The sequence below is a fragment of the Pseudophryne corroboree genome, chromosome 2 (assembly GCF_028390025.1).
Source record: "Pseudophryne corroboree isolate aPseCor3 chromosome 2, aPseCor3.hap2, whole genome shotgun sequence".
Lineage (NCBI taxonomy): Eukaryota > Metazoa > Chordata > Amphibia > Anura > Myobatrachidae > Pseudophryne > Pseudophryne corroboree.
In genome coordinates, this window is record NC_086445.1 from 994322278 (window position 1) to 994342503 (window position 20226).

The following is a 20226-nucleotide window of genomic DNA, read 5'->3' on the forward strand; positions in this document are numbered from 1 at the left end:
GTGCTGTGCCAGTCCCAAGATGGCCGCCGCTTATCAGCGAGATATAGGCCCACCGGAGGTCCCCCGGTCGTTGATCCCCGCCAGCGGGGGGAGAGATCTCGCCAGCAGTGATGTGTGAGACGGGGGTGGAAGGGCAGGCGCCCGGAGAGGTCGGGGATCGGCTAAGTAAAGTCCAAAGGCCGGGCGGCGCCAACCGCAAGATGGCCGCCGGCCGCCAGCCACACACTTTTCGGCCCCTACCTCCCGCAGATCGTCCGGTCACCGGTCTCCCGTGAGGGTCAGCGCCCGGTGGGTGAGTCCTCTGGTGCCAGGGAGTGCCTTTCAGGTGGGTGGGGGAGTCCGCAGGGTCGCCGCATCGGGTCCCACGGATCGCCGGCGCCGCTCCAAAATCGAGGCCCCGGCTTCTGGGGCGGAGGTAGGCCGCAATCCGCAGGGGGCAACGCAGGGCCCCCCCGATTCCGCAGCCTCTTCCTCCGGGTGCAGGGTGATGTGGTAGGGCTTAGGGGACTAGTCCCTTGCAGGTGGGCCTCCAAATCTGGTTTAGGGGTGTATTTTAATGGATTGCCAGCCGGAGCTCAGCAGAGACCCGACCTTCCCCGATGCCAGCCAGGCCACGCCCCCGTATCTAACATTGTTGTCTCTCAGGGTTTTAGTTATGTCCTTTAATTCTCTTCGTCTATTCAACGTAACCGGTGACAAGTCCTGGAAGACTAGGAGATCGGAGCCCTCGAAAGATATGGTTGGAGACATCCGAGCTTTGGCGTAGACTTGGTCTTTGACCGCAAAATAATTAAAACGTAGGATTACATCCCTCGGCGTTTTAGCATCTTGAGATTTAGGACGTAGGGCCCTGTGTGCCCTATCTAGGAGTAGCATATCGTCAGGAACTGAGGCAGCGAGTGAGCGGAACAGGCGGAGCAGGTAATCAGCGAGGTGGGTCTGTTCTACCGTCTCGGGGACGTTGCGGATTCGAAGATTGTTCCAACGGCCTCTATTATCTAAATCCTATTGCTTATCCGCTAATAGCAAAACATCTGTACGCATTTGAGCTATCTCCTGTTCTGATTCTTGTTGAAAAGCGATAAGCTCCTCGTGTTTCCTCTCAACAGCATCAACTCTGGTTCCCAAGTTGTCCACGTTCGTTTTCAGACCAGAGATAGCTTCCTGCACTTCCGCACGGATAGACTTTTTTATATTGCGCATCTCGGACAGGAGAAGAGCGACGTCCGCTTTAGTGGCAGGAGTGGAGGAAGAGTCATCGTCCGAGTCACGGTCGGATGTTGCTGATTTAGGCGGAGGCGATGATGATTTCCGAGTAGAGGACGGTGTGGAGTTCTTGAAGTAGCCCACCAAGTTATGGGCATTGGATTTTTTCCCCCCTTTAGGCATAGTGACGGAGAGGGATGAGGTAGATGGGTAGTCAACACCTGGTCAGGGACGGGAAAGCTCCTATAGCATGAGAGTCACCCACAGGACCGGGTGTATCACATATTGAGATCACATCATAGGCAGTTCATAGGGTATGGCCGGGGAGGCCCAGCCGGGTGCACTGTAGTGCTTGAGTGCAGATAAATCAGAATATAAAGCCGCACCGCAACAGGGGTGAGAGCATCCACTGGGAAGGTTAGAGATTAAGAGTGGTCACCGCTTCCCGTCCTCCGTGCCTTCATCACTACTCGGGAGGTGCGAACAGAGATAGCTGTCGCCAGCCCCCCCCCCTCCCCCTCGACTCCCCGGGAGATATTAACAAATATACAGTCTCCGGTAGTGGTATGAGGACCGCGGGTAGTATACTTTCATATGGCCTTGGTGCTATATAAATATGCGGGTTGTCGCCATGCGGTAGCCCCCCACGTGGCCTTAGGGCAACATCAGGCTGGTAGACACATAGCTAGGGGCCTGTGCATCTTAGCACAATAGCACAATACCAGTACCCAGTCAGGCCAGAATATAGGTATGTGGCACGTTGCAGCAGGGGATCTGCGGGCACAGTACAGCCTCTGAGGGTGTGAGGGACTCTGCAGTCACAGTGGCCAAACTGGCGAGGGGCGGCTGCAGCAGTTGGCAGGCAGGCCGGATAGGGGCAGCTGCAGCAGCTGATAATGTTATTGTTGCCCCAGCAGGGGTAAGCAGCAGTCACAGCCGGCTGGAGAACTCCCTATGGCAGGCAGCACTATGTGGGTGACACCAGATTCACCAGCTCTAGCAGAGAACACAGCCCGGGAACCAGCCCCCTGTCTTAGTGCAGGAGTGTGGGCGGCAGTATGCAGCGGGGAGAGAGAGAGCAACGATGTCACCTCAAGATGGCCGCCGGGCGTCCCGCGATCCCGTCCGCTCTGCAAGGGCTCCGGCGTCCTCGGGCGGCACAGGTAGGCAGCGGACGGATGGTGGTCGCTGCTAGCCGCGGCCAGCGGCCGCGCGGGTGCCGGGGGTCAGGAGGAAATCCGCGGTCAGATCCGGAGGCTCACGGTGCCGTCGCCGGGACGGGGCGAAAATCTAGGCCCCGGCTTGAAGGGGTCCTGTAGGCCGCAATCCGCGGGAGCACAAAGTACAACTCCCCGACTCCGCGACTTAAACAGGGACACTGCTGGGGGAACAGGAGGGACAGGGGAGCCGCTGGTAGCAGAAATAGAGCACAGAGAGGGTATTAGTAGGAGATTTGGAGCCCCAAAGCACAGGAGCTCACACAATGCGTGTCTATCTCCTCCAGCAGCCCCCTCCAGTTAATTTTATACCACAGTAGAAGCGGGTCCAGGCTGTAACTAGATATATTGGGGGTCATTCCGAGTTGCTCGCTCGCTGCCGATTCTCGCAGCGCAGCGATTAGGTAAAAAAAATGGCATTTCTGCGCATGCGTATGCCCCGCAATGTCATTATGTGTATAGGGGCACTAATAATATGCAGCAAATGTGTAGGGGGCACTATGTGTGTCATTATGTGTATAAGGGCATTAATAATGTGTGGTATATATGTAAGGGACATTATGTGTAAAAGGGCATTAATAAAGGTTGTCATAATGTGTAAGGCGCATTATGTTTATAAGGACATTAATAATGTGTAAGGGGCATTACTGTGTGGAATTATGTGTATAAATGCATTACTAATGTGTGGCATTATGTGTATAAGGTGCTTTACTATGTGGCGTTGCGTATAGAAAGGGCACTACTGTGTTATCTAATATGAATAAAGAGCAATAGGGTGTGGTGTAATGTGAATAAGGAGCAATTCAGTGTGATGTAATGTGAATAAGGGGCTCTACTTTGAGGAGTAATGTTTATAAGGTAAAGTGATACTACTGTGGGATGTAATATGAATTATGGACACTATCGCATGATCAAATGTGAATAAAGTTGCATTACTGTGTGGCGTAATTGGAATTGGGGTTACTATTGTATGCCATGCCCCTTGCCAGCAAAAACACACCCCTTTTGGGCTGTGCGCCAAATGTGCAAACTGTTCCTATTTAAAATATAGTGGGTACAAACACCAAAATAAATACTGCTATGGGTGAGGAGTGATGGTGCTGGGAAAGAGGTGCAAGGTCAGAGGAGGAACCAGCGGTGGTGCTAGGGGGCACCAGCCAAAATCTTGCCTAGGGCATCATATTGGTTAGGGCTGGCTCTGCTGGGCCCCATAGCAGCTGCACTGCCTGCACCTATGGTAGCTACACCCTGTATATAGCACATGTAGCTGTGACAGGGAAGGTGGCCCCTATCAGCTCTGGGCCCCATAGCAGCTGCACTCCCTGCACCTATGGTGCTGCACATCAAACTTAGCGATATCGCTAGCGTCCTTGTTTATGCTGATGAAGGACGGAACATGATCACTACGTCCTTCATTAATGTCACTGCAGTGTGTACGGGCAATCCCCGCTGGCGGCCATTCGTTCTGATGTCAGAACAGACCCTCCAACATGACCCGCCCCACTAGGTACAAAATGCTCTGTTTCTGGACTTCTCTCTTAATTTATGATTTCCATCACCTGTGTTGAACTAGTTAAATGATAAGAAAGCTGTTTCTTCGCAGGTGATGGCAATAATAAATTAAGAGGGAAGTCCAGAAACAGAGCATTTTGTACCTAGTGGGGCGGGTCATGTTGGAGGGTATGGTCAGAACCAATGCCCGTCGTCCCAGTGTGTGCCCACCCTTACGGAGTATCATTCTGCTCATCAGTGTAATGTCGCGTTGATAGAAGAACTTAGATAATTATTTGTTTTGACATCAAAATAATAATAATGAACACATAACTGCATAATGGGTGACTCTCGTACTACTTTTAGTTCTATTGAAACACAGATAAAACAGACATAAAGGTAGTGTAAACAGACACCAGTTCCCTAACAGAGACTGCATAAGGTGTGCAGATCAGCCAGCAGGAGAGTGCAGGAGGTTGCGTGAGACGGGAGTGTTGTCAGCAGTCTCCACCCATTGTTGTATTTTCCTGTAACTCTGTATATTCCCCACATCTGAAAATGAGGAAGTGACAGCGTGGTGGCTGAGTGTGACGAGTACAGAGCACACACATACCCCATCATGTATCGCTATGGACTGATTGCTTTTGTCTGTGTCTGGGTATCAGGTGAGTTGTGTTATTTAGCATTGTAACTGCTACCAGCAGACGTTAAGGTGGAGAGAGATAAAGCATACCTCCCAACATGACCCTCTCCAGGAGGGACACAATGCTCTGCTCCTGCACTTCCCTCTTAATTTGTGATTGCCATCACCTGTGCTGAAACATCTTTCTTATCCATTAACTAGCTCACCACAGGTGCCGGCAATCACAGAGAAAGGGAAAAGTCCAGAAGCAGAGCATTGTGTCCCTCCTGGAGAGGGTCATGTTGGGAGGTATGGATAAAGTACCAGCCAATCAGCTCCTAGCTGCCATGTTACAGCCTGTGTTTGAAAAATGGCAGTAGGGAGCTGGTTGGTTGGTTCTTTATCTCTCTCCACTTTATCACTCTCCAAAGCTTAGTACATAGACTCCCTTAAGATGAAAATTAGTATTGGCCAGGAGGATTACAGGCTTGTTAACATGGTTATGACTTTGGTTTGAGAGTAGATTGGTTTCACACCATCGATGTTTACATTCTGATGGTAGTGTTTTTACCGTGCGATGGCAGCTTTCCAATGCTTGCCACCATCGAATGGCAATGATTTGATAGTGTTCCGATGTGTACTATTTTTAATTATATATGTACTATTATTGCACACAGGGTCTGATTCAGTGCTCAATGTTGATACTTACACGGCTGAGCAATTATCATCCGTCTGAGCATGATCGCACTGTGCAAACGTCAGGGTACCTTAGCGAAGTCGCTCGCAGTGAGAATTTAATCGCAAAGTGAGTGAGAGCCAGGGACTATTGGGAGGCGGTTATGTGGAGTGGCCGTAATAATGCAGGCGTGTCACTCAGTCAGGGGGAGGTGTTGTTCTGTCCTGCTCTGCCTCTTCCAGTAACAGTCTGACTCCGCCCACTCCGGCTGGCCACGCTGCAGGGGTATTGTTAGGACAACTGCTCATGGTATCGCAACATTTGATGTTGGAAGCCCATCACGCCATCCGATGATGGGCGTCCTACAGTATGTCCAGGGCTGTAACTAGATGTGTGACCGTTACCGTCGTACAGAGCGCAGGGGCTCTCTGGGCGACTCATGGCCTTTCTGGCTAGCAGGATGCCTGAAATGCCACCCAGGTGCCAGGATCGATGTTGCAGCGCCACCAGGGCATCCTGTGGACGCTCCTGATGGGCACCCTGCGGACTGTGCAGCTGATTGCAGTGTTCTCAGGATGCCCCAGTCAGCGCTGCACTTACCAGTGTTGCCAGCCCTACCTTATCTGTGCGACTGCGCACTGAGGAGGCGGGGGGCAGAGCAGGAGGCATTTGTGCCATGTTACGGCTCTGCCGATGTCCACCCCTAGATGGGAGCAAAGCAAAAAAGAGCAAGTACCTGTGCACCTGGGCAAAACCATGTTGCCCTGCAGGTGGGGCAGATTTAAAATGTGCAGAGAGAATTAGGTACAATGGTGGTCATTCCGAGTTGATCGCTAGCTGCTTTCGTTCGCTGTGCAGCGATGAGGCAAAAAAAAACGGCACTTCTGCGCATGCGGCGCAATGCGCACGCGCGATGTACTATTACAATGAACAATGTAGTTTCACACAATGTCTAGCAAAGCTTTTGAGTCGCACTGCTGGCCGCAGAGTGATTGACATAAAGTGGGCGTTTCTGGGTGTGCTGAAAAACGCAGGAGTTCCCGGAAAAACGCAGGCGTGGCTGGGTGAACGCAGGGAGTGTTCGTGACGTCAAAACAGGAACTGAACAGTCTGAAGTGATCGCAAGCGCTGAGTAGATCTGAAACTACTCTGAAACTGCACAAAAAACATTGCCGCCGCTCTGCGATCCTTTCGTTCGCACTTCTGCTAAGCTAAAATACACTTCCAGTGGGAGGCGGCATAGCGTTTGCACGGCTGCTAAAAACAGCTATCGAGCGAACAACTCGGAATGACAACCTATGTGTTCCCAGATTAGAGCAATGTGTTCCCAGATGATCCGCTGGCCAACGGACCGACATATTGCACTGTGTGTACATACTGTGTACATACAGCACAATGTAGTGGTACGATGGCGTGATGTCCATACCATGCTGCATTCAGCCGCAGTGTGTAAGATCGTGCACACGCACAACGGCCGGGGCGCGTGCACAGAACACCTGGATGCAGTCACTGCGAGCGACCGCGCGGCTGCGTCCAGGTCTGAATGAGGGCCATAGTACACTATATCTTCTGGTTGGCCCGTCAGCATGGCCGTCCAGAAGAAATCGTGTGTGACCAGCGGTATTATGCAATCAGGCGTACACACTGTGGGGGTCATTCAGAACTGATCGCACGCTAGCTTTTTTTGCAGCACTGCGATCAGGTCAGAACTGCACATGCGTATGCACCGCAATTCTTCAGGCGCGTTGCCCCCCGGTGACTGGGATCGCCGGACAGCAACGAGAACGAAGAAATCGATCGCACCGGCGATCGCAAGAAGATTGACATGAAGAGGCCATATGTGGGTGTCACCTGACCGTTTCCAGGGAGTGTCCGGAAAAACGCAGGCGTGTCCAGCCATTGGAAGGGAGGGTTCATGACGTCAGCTCCGGGCCGGATCATCGCACTGGAAGAGCAAGTCCTGAGCTGTGCAGAGACTGCACAAATGTTTGTTTGTTCAGCTCTCTGCACATGCGATCGCACCCCTGCACAGCGACTACCCCCTCTCCCTGTAGGCGGTGACTACCTGATCGCAGGGATGCAAAAAACGCACCCTAGCGATCACATCTGAATTAGGCCCTGTATGAGCCGGATGATATGTCGCTCTAATTTGTCCGGAAACAACATATTGGGGGTAATTCCAAGTTGATCGCAGCAGAATTTTTGATAGCAACTGGCCAAAACCATGTGCACTGCAGGGGGGGCAGATATAACATTTGCAGAGAGAGTTAAATTTGGGTGTGGTGTGTTCAATCTGCAATCTAATTTGCAGTGTAAAAATAAAGCAGCCAGTATTTACCCTGCACAGAAACAATATCACCCACCCAAATCTAACTCTTTCTGCACATGTTATATCTGCCTCCCCTGCAGTGCACATGGTTTTGCCCAGTTGCTATCAAAAATCCTGCTGCGATCAACTTGGAATTACCCCCATTGTGCGTTAGATTTGGGTGAGTACACAATCAAATCTAAATTGCAGTGTGAACATAAAGGTGCCAAGTATTGTAGGCTGCATGCAAAAGCAGCCAGCATTTATCCTGCATGTAAAATAATAAATGTTCATGTATTTGAACAGTTACTTGCTCTTTTTTTTGCTTTACTCCCAAATGAGAATTAAGCCCTTTGTACTTCAGTACAACCCGGGTCAGATTGGCCCGCCGGGAAACCGAGACAGTCCCTGTTGGGCAGTCGTACGGCCGTGCCCCACACTCCCCTCAGTGGCTTACTTGCTGTATTTTTGTTTTAGTCCCAGATGAGAATCAGGCTCTTTATACTTAATCAGTGAGTTCAGTACAACTTCTTTGGGCATGGTGGTTCCGGCAGGATGAGGAGATTTTATGGGGACTTTTGGGTCCACGTGGGAGAGGGGGGGGTGCTTAATAACACGGGGGTTGATGATGCCTAGTGACTGACAGTTCCCCCACCCCCCCACCCCACCCCCCCGACGGAGGGGAACCCCAAAGGTAGGCAGCTATGGTCTATACAATGTCCTTTGCATTGGGCTCTGTTAAATAAGCTCTCTGCTTTAAAGTTTATTTCTCATACGTCCTAGAGGATGCTGGGGTCCACTTCAGTACCATGGGGTATAGACGGTTCCGCAGGAGCCATGGGCACTTTTTAAGACTTTTCAAGGGTGTGAACTGGCTCCTCCCTCTATGCCCCTCCTCCAGACCTCCGTTTTAGAAATGTGCCCAGGCAGACTGGATGCACTCCAGGGGAGCTCTACTGAGTTTCTCTGAAAGACTTTATATTAGGTTTTTTATTTTCAGGGAGGACTGCTGGCAACAGTCTCCCTCCTTCGTGGGACTTAGGGGGCAGAAGTTGGAACCAACTTCCTGAATAGTTTCATGGCTCTGCTTCTGTCTGACAGGACACCATTAGCTCCTAAAGGGTACTGAACGCTAGCTGCGGCTATGTGCTCACTCTCACAGCCTGCCGTCACCCCCCTTACAGAGCCAGAAGTCAGAAGACAGGTGAGTGTAAGAAGAAGGATCTTCAGTCATTGTGGCGGCTAAAAGGTACCGTGCAGCGGGCGGGAATGCTGCGCGCCATGCTACCCACACACACACACAGGCACTGCAGGGCGGGGGGGGGGGGGGGGGGCTGGGCAGCATGAAACCTACTAAACTGGCAAAAATAAGGGGCATAAGATGCTGAGGCACAGTCCTACCCCCGCAAGTATAAGTATCAGTATCAAAAAATCTGAGGAGAATCGCGCCATTACAGGGGTGGGGCATCCTCCTCAGTCAGCCAGCACACTACTCAGCGCCATTTTCTCTCCCTCCAGGCTGCAGAGAAGAACGCTGGTCCTCCTTCACTGCTGAACCAAGTATCAGGGTGCAAAACGGGGGGCACAGTGAAATTTGGTGCTATATATCGTGTGAAAATATCATTATAAAAGTGCTGCAGGTCTGTGGGCATTTTGTGTTCACAGACATTTTATTACTGGCGCTGGGTTGTGAACTGGCAAATCCTATCTGTGTCCTTCTGACAGATTTTACTGTGGGTCTGTCCCCTATAAGTCCCGGAGTGTCTGTGGTGTGGTTTTGCACGTGTGACATGTCTGAGGCAGGGAGCTCTTTCCCGGAGGAAGCCATTTTAGGGACACAGAGTTGTAATGTGGTGGCGCTGCCGGCACACCACGAGCCTGAGTGGGTGAAAGAATTACGTGATAGTGTGAATCATATCAGTAAGAGATTGGATAAGTCTGAGTCTCATGCAGAGAGCTGGAGAAAATCAGTGGAAGATGTGATTTTTAATAGTTCTGCCTTTTCATCCGCAGGCGACCCCTCTGGGTCACATAAGAGACCTTTTGCTCAAATTGTACAAACTGATACCGACACGGACTCTGATTCCTGTGTCGACACTAGTGATTCCAGTGGAATAGATCCTAAATTGGCAAAAAGCATTCAATACATGATTGTTGCTATAAGGGAGGTTTTGGAAGTTACGGAAGCCCCTCCTGTACCTCAGGAGAAGGCTTATTATTATAAAGAAAAGAAAATTAATGTAACTTTCCCTCCATCTCACGAGCTAAATACTCTCTTTGAGGGAATTTGGGCAAACCCTGAAAAGAAATTTCAGATTCCCAAAAGGATTCAGGTTGCTAATCCTTTCCCGGCGGAAAGGTGGGAGTCTCCCCCAGTTTTAGACAGTGCCCTGTCACGATTAACAAAATAGGTGATTCTCCCTGCACCTGGGACGGCAGACCGCAAGTTGGAGACTACGTTAAAATCTATTTATGTGGCCAATGGTACATTGCTCAGGCCCACCATTGCTTGCGCGTGGGTGAGTAGGGCTATCGAAAAATGGTCAGATAACTTGTCATCTGAAATTTACACGATAGATAGAGATGAGATACTCTTAACGTTAGGTCATATCAAAGACGCTGCTGCATACATGCTAGAAGCCATGAAGGATATTGTGCTTTTAGGTTCGAATGCCGCTACCATGGCAGTCTCGGCTCGGAGGTCGTTGTGGATTCGCCAGTGGAATGCTGATGCAGATTCCAAAAGAAATATGGAGGCGCTCCTGTATAAAGGTGAGGCCTTGTTTGGAGATGGGCTGAATGCGTTGGTCTCTGCGGCTACCGACAGTAAGTCGACATTTTTGCCTTATGCTCCTGCACCGGCGAAAAAGACACACCACTCTCAGATGCAGTCCTTTCGGCTCAACAAATACAAAAAGGCCAAAGGTTTCCCCTTCTTTGCAAGTAGGGGGAGAGGACGAGGAAAAAAGTCTGCAGCGTCTCCCGGATCGCAGGAGCAGAAGTCCACCCCTGCTTCTGCCAAATCTGCAGCATGACGCTGGGGCTCCCTTGCTGGAGTCCGCTCGGGTTGGGGCACGTCTGAAACTTTTCAGTCAGATCTGGCCTGGACCCATGGGTTTTGCAAATAGTGTCCCATGGATACAAGCTGGAGTTTAAAGACGTCCCCCATGCCGATTTTTCAAATCCACCTTACCAGCTTCTCTTCCAGAGAAGTAGTAAAGGCTGCAATTCAAAAATTATGTCAGGATCAAGTCATTGTCCTGGTGCCCTTGTCACAGCAAGGAGAAGGTTTTTATTCAAGCCTCTTCGTAGTTCCGAAGCCGGACGGCTTGGTCAGACCAAACTTAAACCTGAAAAATCTGAATCTCTACCTGAGAAGGTTCAAGTTCAAGATGGAATCTCTGAGAGCAGTGATTTCCAGTCTGGAGGAAAGGGACGTCATGGTGTCAGTAGACATAAAAGATGCTTACTTACATGTTCCCATTTATCCTCCTCACCAAGCTTATCTGAGATTCGCAATACAGGATTGCCATTACCAGTTCCAGACGTTGCCGTTCGGACTCTCCACGGCACTGAGAGTATTCACCAAGGTGATGGCAGAGGTGATGGTCCTCCTTCGACAAAAAGGAGTCAATATAATTCCTTACCTGGACGATCTCCTGATAAAAGCGAGATCCAGGGAATGGTTGGTGCAGAACATTGCACTCTCCCTGTCAGTACTCCAACAACACGGTTGGATCATGAATTTTCCAAAGTTGCAGTTGGAACCGATGACAAGATTGTCCTTTCTGGGGATGATATTGGACACAGAAGTACAGAGGGTATTTCTTTCAGTGGAAAAGGCTCTGGAAATCCAGAGAATGGTCAAACAAATTTTGAAATCAACAAGAGTGTCGATCCATCAATGCATTCGGTTGTTGGGGAAGATGGTAGCGGCCTACGAGGCCATACAGTTTGGCCATTTCCATGCCAGAGTATTCCAGTAGGACCTGTTGACAAGTGGTCCGGATCCCACCTACACATGCACCAGAAGATAGTCCTGTCCTCCAAAGCCAGGATTTCGCTCCTGTGGTGGCTACACAGTTCTCACCTACTAGAGGGATGCAGGTTCGGGATTCAGGACTGGGTCCTGGTAACCACGGATGCAAGTCTCCGAGGCTGGGGAGCGGTCACACAGGGAAAAAGTTTCCAAGGAAAATGGTCAAGTCAGGAAACCTGTCTTCACATAAACGTTCTGGAATTGAGAGCCATTTACAACGGCCTTCTACAAGCGGGGCATCTTCATCAAGATCAACCCGTGCTGATCCAGTCAGACAATGTAACAGCAGTCGCGTACATAAACCGTCAGGGCGGAATGAAAAGCAGAGCCGCAATGGCAGAGGTGACAAAGATCCTCCTCTGGGCAGAAAGACATGTTAGAGCTCTGTCTGCAATTTTCATTCTGGGAGTGGACAACTGGGAAGCAGACTTCCTCAGCAGACACGATCTCCATCCAGGAGAGTGGGGCCTCCACCAAAAAGTGTTCGCAGAGGTGACAAGTCTTTGGGGAATACCTCAAGTAGACATGATGGCATCTCGTCTCAACAAGAAGCTTCAGAGATATTGTTCCAGGTCGAGAGACCCTCAAGCAATAGCAGTGGATGCACTAGTAACCCAGTGGGTGTTTCGTTCGGTGTATGTCTTCCCTCCACTTCCACTAATACCGAAAGTTCTCAAGCTCATAAGAACAAGGGTTCGAGACATCTATCCTGCTGCTGCTGTTTGGGGGGACCCGCGGAGTCGGGGAGCACTTTGAAGTGCTCCTGCGGATTGCGGCCTTCCCCCCAAGGTGAAGCCGGGGCCTGGAATTGAGAGGCTGCCCGGACTGGCCGCTGGAAGGAAGAGCCCTGCCGTGGACTGTTCCTCCTCGGCATACTGCCGCCCTGTTTGGACCCTCCGAGGTCCCCCCGGTGGACGGAGAGTCGTGCCCCGCTGAGTGGGTGAGTCCGCTCCGTGATCGGAGCTTCCCTGCTAGCCGCCGCGCCCGCTGCCCCCCGGAGCTGCGGAGGCCGCCGTGCCGTCAGACGCGACCTCCCTCCCCTGCCTCTTCCGTCCTCCTGGTAGCCTGGGACGCAGAGAGCCGCGCGGCCGGCCGCCTGGGCCCGCTATCCTCCCGCTCCCCTCTGCAGCGGGGATGGGAGGCCTACTGACGGCGGCTGGACGGGAGCCTAGATTTACCCCCGGGCCGACGCACAGTTCCGGAGCCGCGGGGAGGAAGCACACACCTCTCCCCTGCCCTCTGGAGCTCTATCCATCGCAAGGCCAGCTGGAGGGGCTTCTCCTGCCGGTGCTCACTGCTATGGGTACCTGGCTTGGCTGGGGCCGCCGGGGATTGGTGGGGCTTAGTGAGGCCCGGTGGCCATCTTGGAGGGGGCCCTCTGCCGACACTGGGATTCAGGGGCGCACGGAGGGGGCTGTGGGTCCGCAGCGGAACAACGGGGAGCCACAATACCATCAAGGGATTAGTGAGCGGCTACTGCCATAAGTCCTCAGTGGCACTCCCCCACCACATTATAATACGGTCCAGCCTCTGCTTCCCCCCCGTCCCAGGACGTCACTGCTGGTCCCTACCTCTGCGCGCACCGACTCCATAAACAGGTCTGATTGCTCCAGGGGGACTGCAGAGCCACCAGTGGCCCTGTCACAATCCTGACTGTAGGTTTTATATTTGGTGACTTACCCCTGCCATCTGTCCTGGATCCTGTGTCTTTTCACTCACGGAGTTAAACAGCTTGTCAGTTTTCCTGAGTTCTCTGCCTGAGAGGTAATAGTTAATTAGCTCCACCTGTGGTGATCTCCTGTGTGAGGCTGAATTCAGTAATCTGAAGTTCAGGCTTCAGTGTTCTCTCGGCCTGCTAGGCCTCGCTGCACTTCACAGCCTCCTCTAGAGTAGTCACATGACAGTGACGTCACCTGACCCAGAGTTGTCCAATCCTCTGCCAGCCTGAGACTCTCTACATCACCTAATCCTGCCCACCAATCATCAGGGACCAGGAAGTATAAATCAGGAGGCTGAGTTGGAATCTGGGCCAGTTCCTCATGTCACATACAGCCTTGTGTGAGTCTTATGCTGAGCTCCCTTAAGGTAACCTTTGTACCTAAGTTCCTGTGGAAACTCTGTTCCCTTGTTCCCGTATGGTTTACTTGTGTGTTGCCATTTGATTTCATCATTTTCCCTGAGTCTCAATGTAAAGGCACAGCTGCAATGTTTCGTCTTAAAGGCACAGTACTGAATTCCGTGTTCTCCACTGAAAACCACAGAAGTCGTGTTTCAGTTTTACTACTGTTGTAGTTGGGACCTCCGTGACTCAGTACCTCCGTGCCTCAGTACCTCGTGCCTCAGTACCTCCATGCTTCCAGCACCTCCGTGCCTCAGTACCTCCGTGCTTCCAGCACCTCCGTGACTCAGTACCTCAGTGCCTCATCATCTCCGTGCCTCAGTACCTCCATGCTTCCAGCACCTCCGTGTCTCAGCATCTCCGTGCCTCAGTACCTCCGTTCTTCCAGCACCTCCGTGCCTCAGTACCTCCGTGCTTCCAGCACCTCCGTGCCTCAGTACCTCCGTGCTTCCAGCACCTCCGTGCCTCAGTACCTCCGTGCTTCCAGCACCTCCGTGCCTCAGTACCTCCGTGCTTCCAGCACCTCCGTGCCTCAGTACCTCCGTGCTTCCAGCACCTCCGTGCCTCAGTACCTCCGTGCCTCAGCACCTCCGTGCCTTAGTACCTCCGTGCCTCCACGCATCCCAGTGCCTCTACGCACCTCAGTGTCCCCAAGCACCTCAGTGTCCCCAAGCACCTCAGTGTCCCCAAGCACCTCAGTGTCCCCAAGCACCTCAGTGTCCTCAAGCACCTCAGTGTCCTCAAGCACCTCAGTGTCCTCAAGCACCTCAGTGTCTCCAAGCACCTCAGTGTCTCCAAGCATCCCGTGCCCTTTAGCACAGTTGAACCTGGTATTCTTCACTGATTCATCAGCGCCTTTCCAGTTCTGTCTTTCAGGAGACCTTCAGCGCCCCCATGTGCTTCCTGTCTGCCGACCTAATCCTGTATGAGGAGAGCCTAGATTCGGCCGTCTCTGCCGCGGTTCCTCTTCCCAGTCATCGGAAGAATACTCGAGTCCACAACATTTCCAAACCAGGTCAGTGGTAGTATTCACATAATCCTCCAGTCGCCCGCACAGACTTCACTACACCGGGTTCACAAAAACCTCAGTCATGACAGTAGGAACTGGCCACATGGACCCGGCCGAAAGTGTTTGTCTGACGCATGACCTCCTAAGCAATATTGCAGGACGCTTGGGAGGTCTGGAGTCGACTCAGCATCGATTGGCACAGTGTCTGCAGCGGAATTCGTCCTCCAGAGATTCTATGACCTTCTGCTCTAAGACTCCTGACCAACTGCAGATTTTCTACCAAATGTTACTACAGTTACAAGAACTTTTGCCTAGTATTCTCTCTGTGATGCCTGATCTCCTCAGGAATACTACCAACGTTGTTGATCCTGTTTTGTCCCATTCAGTTAATAGAGTCTCTTCCTCTGCGCAAGGGAAAGTTTTTCATCAGAGCTATCCACGGCCCAAGCTCTCTGAAGCTGAACGTCAGCGGCGTAAGGAGCTACATCTCTGTCTTTACTGTGGAAATTCTGGTCATTTTGTTAAAGACTGTATTCTTCGCAAGCCAGGTAATAGTGACAAATCTCAGTATCATAGTGCTCATGTCTACAAGTCATCCACAGTATCCGATCCATCTGCTGCTGACGGGGGTATCAAGAAGGCTACTCTTCTGAGAGAGACTCAAATTTATGACTGGGGTCCGGTGGTTAAAAGACCTTATCCCAAGTTGGGTGTCCAGAGAAGAATGTTCAAGCCATTTACAGTCACAGAGGAGTCCGTGTCCACAGCCCCAGGAGGGGCGTCTTCAGAGCGTCCAGCCCCAGGAGGGGCGTCTTCAGAGCGTCCAGCCCCAGTGAGGGGTTCAGAGCGCCCAGCCCCAGAGAGTCTACAGGGTGCTGCCCAGCCAGAGATTCTACAGAGTGCTGCCCAGCCAGAGATTCTACAGAGTGCTGCCCAGCCAGAGATTCTACAGAGTGCTGCCCAGCCAGAGATTCTACAGAGTGCTGCCCAGCCAGAGAGTCTACAGAGTGCTGCCCAGCCAGAGAGTCTACAGAGTGCTGCCCAGCCAGAGAGTCTACAGAGTGCTGCCCAGCCAGAGAGTCTACAGAGTGCTGCCCAGCCCCGTGAAGAGGGGGCTTTTGCCTCAGCCCAGCCCCGTGAAGAGGGGGCTCTTGCCTCAGCCCAGCCCCGTGAAGAGGGGGCTCTTGCCTCAGCCCAGCCCCGTGAAGAGGGGGCTCTTGCCTCAGCCCAGCCCCGTGGAGTGGGGGCTCTTGCCTCAGCCCAGCCCCGTGAAGTGGGGGCTCTTGCCTCAGCCCAGCCCTGTGAAGAAAGGGCTCAGCCCGTCCCGGTTCCAGCCGGTCCAGCAATACTCCAGGCCCTGCCTGGTCAGTCCGTCCCGGTTCCAGCCGGTCCAGCAATACTCCAGGCCCAGCCTGGTCAGTCCGTCCCGGTTCCAGCCGGTCCAGCAATACTCCAGGCCCAGCCTGGTCAGTCCGTCCCGGTTCCAGCCGGTCCATCAATACTCCAGGCTCCGCCTGGTCAGTCCGTCCCGGTTCCAGCCGGTCCAGCAATACTCCAGGCCAAGCTTGGCCAGTCCGTTCCGGTTCCAGCCGGTCCATCAATACTCCAGGCTCCGCCTGGTCAGTCCGTCCCGGTTCCAGCCGGTCCAGCAATACTCCAGGACCAGCCTGGTCCGTCTCCTTTGGCTCCAGCCAATTCAAGTATCCTCGGATCCAATCCAGTCCTACTCGTCCAGCCAAAGCTTTCTTCAGTTTCATCCTCTAAGCTTTCGTCTGATGGTTTTCCACCTATTTACTTTGATGGAGATTTATTGCAATATGCCGCTCTGGTTGAACAATTTCTCTCTCGGATGGAGTCTGATCCTTCAGGTGCAGTAACTCTTTCCAACATTACTCGATATCTGTTCCTGGCATTCAGAGGAAGAGCTTTGGAGTGGGCCAACATGCTCTTTGAGAGTAATGATCCTGTGTTCCATGACTTACAGACTTTCAGTAACGCTGTAGTTAAAGAATTTAGTCCTAAACCTTTGGAATCTGCATCAACGAAGGTCCTAAATTCTTCTGTATGAATTTCTCAAGTTCCTCTAAGATTCAAGATGGGTGTCCGGAGTCCACCCTTGAAGAGGGGGATACTGTCACAATCCTGACTGTAGGTTTTATATTTGGTGACTTACCCCTGCCATCTGTCCTGGATCCTGTGTCTTTTCACTCACGGAGTTAAACAGCTTGTCAGTTTTCCTGAGTTCTCTGCCTGAGAGGTAATAGTTAATTAGCTCCACCTGTGGTGATCTCCTGTGTGAGGCTGAATTCAGTAATCTGAAGTTCAGGCTTCAGTGTTCTCTCGGCCTGCTAGGCCTCGCTGCACTTCACAGCCTCCTCTAGAGTAGTCACATGACAGTGACTTCACCTGACCCAGAGTTGTCCAATCCTCTGCCAGCCTGAGACTCTCTACATCACCTAATCCTGCCCACCAATCATCAGGGACCAGGAAGTATAAATCAGGAGGCTGAGTTGGAATCTGGGCCAGTTCCTCATGTCACATACAGCCTTGTGTGAGTCTTATGCTGAGCTCCCTTAAGGTAACCTTTGTACCTAAGTTCCTGTGGAAACTCTGTTCCCTTGTTCCCGTATGGTTTACTTGTGTGTTGCCATTTGATTTCATCATTTTCCCTGAGTCTCAATGTAAAGGCACAGCTGCAATGTTTCGTCTTAAAGGCACAGTACTGAATTCCGTGTTCTCCACTGAAAACCACAGAAGTCGTGTTTCAGTTTTACTACTGTTGTAGTTGGGACCTCCGTGACTCAGTACCTCCGTGCCTCAGTACCTCGTGCCTCAGTACCTCCATGCTTCCAGCACCTCCGTGCCTCAGTACCTCCGTGCTTCCAGCACCTCCGTGACTCAGTACCTCAGTGCCTCATCATCTCCGTGCCTCAGTACCTCCGTGCCTCAGTACCTCCATGCTTCCAGCACCTCCGTGCCTCAGTACCTCCGTGCCTCAGCATCTCCGTGCCTCAGTACCTCCGTTCTTCCAGCACCTCCGTGCCTCAGTACCTCCGTGCTTCCAGCACCTCCGTGCCTCAGTACCTCCGTGCTTCCAGCACCTCCGTGCCTCAGTACCTCCGTGCTTCCAGCACCTCCGTGCCTCAGTACCTCCGTGCTTCCAGCACCTCCGTGCCTCAGTACCTCCGTGCTTCCAGCACCTCCGTGCCTCAGTACCTCCGTGCTTCCAGCACCTCCGTGCCTCAGTACCTTCGTGCTTCCAGCACCTCCGTGCCTCAGTACTTCCGTGCCTCAGCACCTCCGTGCCTTAGTACCTCCGTGCCTCCACGCATCCCAGTGCCTCTACGCACCTCAGTGTCCCCAAGCACCTCAGTGTCCCCAAGCACCTCAGTGTCCTCAAGCACCTCAGTGTCCTCAAGCACCTCAGTGTCCTCAAGCACCTCAGTGTCCTCAAGCACCTCAGTGTCTCCAAGCACCTCAGTGTCTCCAAGCATCCCGTGCCCTTTAGCACAGTTGAACCTGGTATTCTTCACTGATTCATCAGCGCCTTTCCAGTTCTGTCTTTCAGGAGACCTTCAGCGCCCCCACGTGCTTCCTGTCTGCCGACCTAATCCTGTATGAGGAGAGCCTAGATTCGGCCATCTCTGCCGCGGTTCCTCTTCCCAGTCATCGGAAGAATACTCGAGTCCACAACATTTCCAAACCAGGTCAGTGGTAGTATTCACATAATCCTCCAGTCGCCCGCACAGACTTCACTACACCGGGTTCACAAAAACCTCAGTCATGACAGTAGGAACTGGCCACATGGACCCGGCCGAAAGTGTTTGTCTGACGCATGACCTCCTAAGCAATATTGCAGGACGCTTGGGAGGTCTGGAGTCGACTCAGCATCGATTGGCACAGTGTCTGCAGCGGAATTCGTCCTCCAGAGATTCTATGACCTTCTGCTCTAAGACTCCTGACCAACTGCAGATTTTCTACCAGATGTTACTACAGTTACAAGAACTTTTGCCTAGTATTCTCTCTGTGATGCCTGATCTCCTCAGGAATACTACCAACGTTGTTGATCCTGTTTTGTCCCATTCAGTTAATAGAGTCTCTTCCTCTGCGCAAGGGAAAGTTTTTCATCAGAGCTATCCACGGCCCAAGCTCTCTGAAGCTGAACGTCAGCGGCGTAAGGAGCTACATCTCTGTCTTTACTGTGGAAATTCTGGTCATTTTGTTAAAGACTGTATTCTTCGCAAGCCAGGTAATAGTGACAAATCTCAGTATCATAGTGCTCATGTCTACAAGTCATCCACAGTATCCGATCCATCTGCTGCTGACGGGGGTATCAAGAAGGCTACTCTTCTGAGAGAGACTCAAATTTATGACTGGGGTCCGGTGGTTAAAAGACCTTATCCCAAGTTGGGTGTCCAGAGAAGAATGTTCAAGCCATTTACAGTCACAGAGGAGTCCGTGTCCACAGCCCCAGGAGGGGCGTCTTCAGAGCGTCCAGCCCCAGGAGGGGCGTCTTCAGAGCGTCCAGCCCCAGTGAGGGGTTCAGAGCGCCCAGCCCCAGAGAGTCTACAGGGTGCTGCCCAGCCAGAGATTCTACAGAGTGCTGCCCAGCCAGAGATTCTACAGAGTGCTGCCCAGCCAGAGATTCTACAGAGTGCTGCCCAGCCAGAGATTCTACAGAGTGCTGCCCAGCCAGAGAGTCTACAGAGTGCTGCCCAGCCAGAGAGTCTACAGAGTGCTGCCCAGCCAGAGAGTCTACAGAGTGCTGCCCAGCCAGAGAGTCTACAGAGTGCTGCCCAGCCCCGTGAAGAGGGGGCTTTTGCCTCAGCCCAGCCCCGTGAAGAGGGGGCTTTTGCCTCAGCCCAGCCCCGTGAAGAGGGGGCTCTTGCCTCAGCCCAGCCCCGTGAAGAGGGGGCTCTTGCCTCAGCCCAGCCCCGTGGAGTGGGGGCTCTTGCCTCAGCCCAGCCCCGTGAAGTGGGGGCTCTTGCCTCAGCCCAGCCCTGTGAAGAAAGGGCTCAGCCCGTCCCGGTTCCAGCCGGTCCAGCAATACTCCAGGCCCTGCCTGGTCAGTCCGTCCCGGTTCCAGCCGGTCCAGCAATACTCCAGGCCCAGCCTGGTCAGTCCGTCCCGGTTCCAGCCGGTCCAGCAATACTCCAGGCCCAGCCTGGTCAGTCCGTCCCGGTTCCAGCCGGTCCAGCAATACTCCAGGCTCCGCCTGGTCAGTCCGTCCCGGTTCCAGCCGGTCCATCAATACTCCAGGCTCCGCCTGGTCAGTCCGTCCCGGTTCCAGCCGGTCCAGCAATACTCCAGGCCAAGCTTGGCCAGTCCGTTCCGGTTCCAGCCGGTCCATCAATACTCCAGGCTCCGCCTGGTCAGTCCGTCCCGGTTCCAGCCGGTCCAGCAATACTCCAGGACCAGCCTGGTCCGTCTCCTTTGGCTCCAGCCAATTCAAGTATCCTCGGATCCAATCCAGTCCTACTCGTCCAGCCAAAGCTTTCTTCAGTTTCATCCTCTAAGCTTTCGTCTGATGGTTTTCCAC

The 20226-nt window shown here is 52.6% G+C and overlaps 1 protein-coding gene across 3 annotated transcripts in view; it reads left to right on the forward strand.

The window, feature by feature from the left end:
• Nucleotides 1-210: 210 nt before the first annotated feature.
• Nucleotides 211-20226, forward strand: part of LOC135050205 (interleukin-10 receptor subunit beta-like) — an 82067-nt gene continuing 62051 nt past the window's right edge. The window contains exon 1 of one of the 3 annotated variants that reach the window (XM_063956460.1): nucleotides 211-288. Coding sequence is in view for 1 of the 3 variants with exons in the window: in XM_063956458.1 (XP_063812528.1) it covers nucleotides 4534-4579 (46 nt within the window). In the remaining 2 variants the exon portion in view is untranslated. Of the gene's footprint in view, nucleotides 293-4389; nucleotides 4580-20226 lie in introns of those variants that run through there. The other 2 variants (XM_063956459.1, XM_063956458.1) reach the window with 2 other exon arrangements.